General features: G+C 31.4%; 1 protein-coding gene across 1 annotated transcript in view; it reads right to left on the bottom strand.

Moving 5' to 3' along the window:
- Positions 1-2,866: 2,866 nt before the first annotated feature.
- The window catches only part of LOC136795509 (odorant receptor 10-like), a gene marked incomplete at its 3' end in the record, with an annotated part of 36,203 nt that continues 33,673 nt past the window's right edge, over positions 2,867-5,396 (bottom strand). Inside the window, exon 6 of the mRNA XM_067046304.1 lies at positions 2,867-3,028. Coding sequence (XP_066902405.1) covers positions 2,867-3,028 — 162 coding nt within the window. The remainder of the gene's footprint in view (positions 3,029-5,396) is intronic.

The raw sequence follows: 5,396 nt of genomic DNA, 5'->3' as shown, positions 1-5,396 counted from the left end.
TAAAATGTGTTGAGACTAAAATGGATAAAAATTAAATTATTTATTTAAACAACATTAACCAGTCTCAAGAAAGTATCTAAGATTATAAATAAAATAAATTTGTTTTTTTATTTTAGGGGTTTATCACCTTTTGAATCTCGATCCTAACTTTGAATATAAAATTAGATTGAATATGTGCGGTTAAGTGTGCACCATCTAAAAGAGGGTGCTGAAGAGTATGGAAAACATTTAAAACAATATATATAAAATGACGTAACACATATCACATTTTATGTCTCCATGCCTCAATTAATAAATTATCAAATATGTTTTAAATTAGTTAATATACTCTTTAACCACTCAAACCCCCTAGTTTCTAATCTTGTATCCTCTTCCATTCCTGACAATCCTCAGAGGCGCCTGAAAAGGAGATGGTCACGAGACCAGCTAATGTAAAATGTCATTAAAGTGCTACCAATGGGTAGTTTCTCTATACGTCTGTAACACTCCAATTTAACTTAGATCAGATTTACTAAATGTATTATAATGTACAGTTGTGAATATCAATAAATAAGTATTTTTAAAAAAAATTGAATATGTTTTATTATAATTTCAATTAAAAATATTTTTGTGGCTTAGGTGATGGATAAAAATTTAAAAAAAAAGTTTGTAGTCCTAGAGAAAAGCCACTGATGGCGGATTGATGGATTTTTTTAAATCTAATTTTTGGATTCTACCTATTTTGAAACGTATAACCTAAAGTAGAGAATAATAAACAAGAAATAGTAAAAAAGATTAATTATTAAATAAATCAAAACTTGTATCCTTTTTTGTCTCAACACTTTTTATTTTTCACCAGTCCAACGTTTCGGCCATTTTAGCCATTCTCAAGGACATCTTCAATTATAATTTCTTCCTCACATTAAATTTAGAGTTACTTTTGCAGTCTATTCTGCCCAGGTCATTCATTAATTATAAGTTAAAAGCCTATTTTTAAAATTTAAAATCATAAATATTTAATTCTTCTTATATAAGATTATCCACACAAATTCACTACCATATAGACAACAAAAAAGTTAATGTGAGGAAGAAATTATAATTGAAGATGTCCTTGAGGATGGCTAAAATGGCCGAAACGTTGGACTGGTGAAAAATAAAAAAGTATTGAGACTAAAAAGGATATAAGTTTTGATTTATTTAATAAATAATTACCTTGTCTCAAGAAATTGAAATAATATAATTAAAAAACAAAAAAAAAAAAGATTAATTTTTATAGTAATTAGTTTCCTGGTTTGCCCCTTCATTTACAAAACCTGCATGTCCGCTACATTGTTCAATAATGCGGTATTGTATCCACAACTTCTGTAGGGGCAGTTAGGTTACTAAAATTAATTAAAATTAAACATTTTCTATGGTGTATATTTTTGAACATAATGGGATGTATATTAAATGTATATTCTTTCTTTATATACACAATGTATAAAATTTATATTTTTATCTAAGATATAAATAAGAGTTACTGAAGAATAGCCAATTATCAATATAGATATTGAGGTGTTTCAATCTTTTTTATAATAACATTCATTTTTTTTGTTTTTGTAGATTAAAAAAGTACATTACTTAAAATAATAAATCCAAAGAGATTAATTCCAGATTTAGGATAAAAAATTATTAAGTTTTACTTAAATTAAGTTCTTCATAAGATGAATACTTTTTTCTTTCTTATCTTTACAATTTCATTATTTGTACTTGTAAATTAATTCCAATCAGAAAATGAGCTGGATTATAATGAGTGAGAGAGGACCCAGTGGTGCGTCCTCCTGAAGTTAAGTAAATTATTTTATTACTCTAAGAGGTCCTGCATCCAACTCCTCTTCAGCCTACGCCGAGTTACGTCAGGAATGTCATTTGTGTCATCATTAGTACAAATCTATTGAAATTTCCATTTAGCGTATCGTAAAATTGTTTCTAAGTCAAAAGAATGTGGTTCGATGCAGTCGGAATGCGTTGGTCGGTGTGGATGGTCTCGTTTGAAACGTAGAGCGCTGAGTTCGTTGCCAGTCTTAAATATTGCGATCGAAAGATTTTTATTTTCTTGAATCTGTATCTTTCTAGTCAGTCCAAATGGGTTTTAGTAAATAATTATATACGTTAATTTTCTGTCTGAAGGACAATTTATAACGTCTGTGTAGTACAGAAAATAATTGTCTCAGTCGAAAATTTTGCATTTTACGGTTTGTCTTGACGCGTGGGTCCAATATAAAATTTCTGTCATAAGTAAGTTACAGTGTTTGTTTGTGGTATAGGGTGATTGTCTATGTAAACAATATGACAATCTATGTTTTCGAAGAGTAAATGTGAGATGTGGTTAATCTTTTTGTTCCATCGTGTTCACCAGAGCCCTGTTTCATAATGAAAGCTGATAGTATTAGTTGATAGTACAAGTGTAGAAACTAGTGTGGTAATAATACTAATACGTTTCATGATAGAGATGACTATTAGTGATATTACAGGAATTATAAAACACTAAAGTATAAGTCTGTGTAATTGAATTAAGATAAATCTACGAGAATAATAGTATTAGTTTGTACTTTATTACGAAAAAGGGCCTAGGTCTGTATTTTGTCTAGACTATGTTGTAATGTCAGTGTAGCCTGTAAAGGATCTGTGTTTCTCATGATGATAGCAGTGTCGTCGGCATTCGTAGCAGTTAGAATGTTGTTATCTATCGGTAAGTCATGTATGAATATTGTATGTGTATATCATATGTGTAATATAAGTATGGCCAGGATAAAACCTTGAGGGACTCCTGCAGATATTGGTTTTATTTATTTATATCGGTTTGAGCTATTTAGTATGTATTAGAAATTTTAATCATCAAACTCACCCCAGCGTAGTTCTCTCTGTTGAGGACGAAGATGGGGGCCCGGTAGGCAGTGAGCCTGATGGGCCTGTTGGCCATTGCGATGACCATCCGGACCATGGTCGAGTGCTTCTTCTCCATCTGGTACCAGGGCACGTCGAAGGCGGCGTGGGCCACGCTCTGTGCCTATCGGGGAAGGCAAAAGTGTCTCATCAATAAATGAATTAGATTAAAATAACATGGTCCGGCGCTCAACACAAAAAAAAACAAAACATTATTCGTCAATCGAAACCATAGTTTTTTAAGCGCTCTCACTCAGTCTGCACTGGCTTTCATACCAGTGACGCGGCTGAGAGAAGCACTGGGATCTCTTGAGGACCTGCTTTGCTTTCCGCATTTGGGCGGCCAAGCTTAGCTCAGAGTTCCCAAGGCTGTGAATATTGTAAATAGGTACGTCAGGTGTGTTTCATTTTAACTTACATAATATTATATTTAGTTTTAATATTTTGTTATTTCGTCTTCTATTTACCTAGTGCTACACTCCACAAGGGGGCATTTCCCGCCCATTGTCGACTTATCTTAATGATCCGAGAGGTCGCCCCTCCTCCAAGAGCCGGGAGGTGGCCAAGCACTGTTTCCTTGGTTGACGTCCTCGCCGAGGGAAGGCTTTCGGACTCTGCAGCCTGAAGTCATCTTAACCTCTCTCCCTTTTATTCCTCAGTAGAGCGGCCCTCCCCGTTCTTTGTAACCCCCCGGCCAGCGGCTCCTGGCCCAATATTGTAACCCTCGTCTTCACCGAACCCAGCTCAATCCCTTATAATGCCATCTGGCAAAGGAAGGGCACTAATTAAGTATGTATATATTTAGACATTTAATAATAATGTTATTTAATAAAGAAGGTAAGAAGAAAAAAAACATAATAAATACACAAACAGACTCGACTGAGTACAAGTATAAATTATTTGAATTAACAAACCTGGTGAGGACCGTCACCGACAGACTGACGCAAAATTCCAAATGATAAAATTTCCAGAATGCAGAAAAAGAGGCTACTTTCAACCCGTTTTCATCATGACATCAACCCTACGCACCTATGGGACTTAGAAGAAAAAAATATATAAATAGAAATTGATGAGTCTGCCAACTATAGTTAGGGCGAATAAAAAATTGCGGCTGTTTATAAAAGATTAAAAAAAAAATACATTTTTCATTTAGAGGCTCCGTATATTTAAAACTACCTATAACACAAGAAAACCCCGAGAGAACGTGATTTAAAGCGGAGTAAATTTGCTAAAATATGAGCCCTAATATTTACATTCGAGAGTTTTCGATGTACAATTTTATTTTTCAAGCGATATTTCATTTCAAAATAACGAAAATTCAGTTGTTAGTGGAATTTTACTATGGAAAAATTATATCTCAGGAATCATTAGACGTACAAATGTTTTTAGCATTCAAATTACTCTAGTTTAATGTACTATTAAATAGTTTATTACGTTTATCTTCGAAGAAGTAGTAGTTTTCAAGATATTTTCTGAAATTTGACTGCGTCTATATACAAATGATGATTACTATGTATCGAAATATTCTACAACCTTCGTGGTATAAATTAAATTTTAAAATAAAAAATAAATTAATCAATATTTAATGTACCTTCAATAATAATTATAGCAATTCGATAGATAAGATTTTAAATTATATACGTCTTCAAATCACAATGAATAATTATTTAAACGTAAAACATATGTTTCTCTATAGTGTAATACTTATGTGTATATATATTATAAAGTATACGTATGTATATAAAATTTTGAATAAATAATACTGCATTTTAAATTAATCTATTCTTAAAGGATATTTTTCTCTTTAGTTATGAAAGAAATAAATATATTTATTTCAATAAAGGCTACTTTGAACTTTGTACCGTACAGGTCCGTGCAGGTTCGTATAATGTTCTTTGTTCTCAGTCTAGTCACAGCTCTGTACCGGCGCACTTCACGAATATTATTTATTATAATAATCATTTAACACTTCTAGAAATCACTTGAGATGTTTAAAATGTTAACTACTTACGATATTTAAGGTATATATTCATTTTTTAAATAAATAATAATGCCTTTGTATTTGTTCTCCGCTCTCTATTTATTCCATTAGAAATAATTATTAATGTTATCGTTATTTCAGGTAGTTAACTGCATCTAGAAATAACTAAAATTTTTAAAAGCTTATAAATTTACTGTAAATGTTTTTAAAGTATTTAATATAATAGTAAATAAATTATTCTGTCTTTTAAACTTGTTAATCTTACATATACATATTAACAAGATGTACATAAATGTTTAATAATTATCCTATTCAGTTAGAAAGTAAATAAATTTATTTATTATAATATAGCTACTTTGAACTTTGGACTCGACAGGTCCGAGCATGTCGCAACATTGTACTTCTCAGTTAGTTCGTTCCCAGCTCTGTTCTGGTGCAGTTCGTAATAATTATTCCTTATAACAATCATTTAATACTTCTAGAAATCACTTGATATGTTTAAAATGTTAAC

This window comes from Halyomorpha halys, unplaced genomic scaffold (genome assembly GCF_000696795.3).
Source record: "Halyomorpha halys isolate HHAL.00 unplaced genomic scaffold, Hhal_1.1 Scaffold1418.1, whole genome shotgun sequence".
NCBI classification, from domain to species: Eukaryota; Metazoa; Arthropoda; class Insecta; order Hemiptera; family Pentatomidae; genus Halyomorpha; species Halyomorpha halys.
Note: the sequence above shows the minus strand (reverse complement) of the source record. Positions and strands in the feature narration are given on the sequence as shown.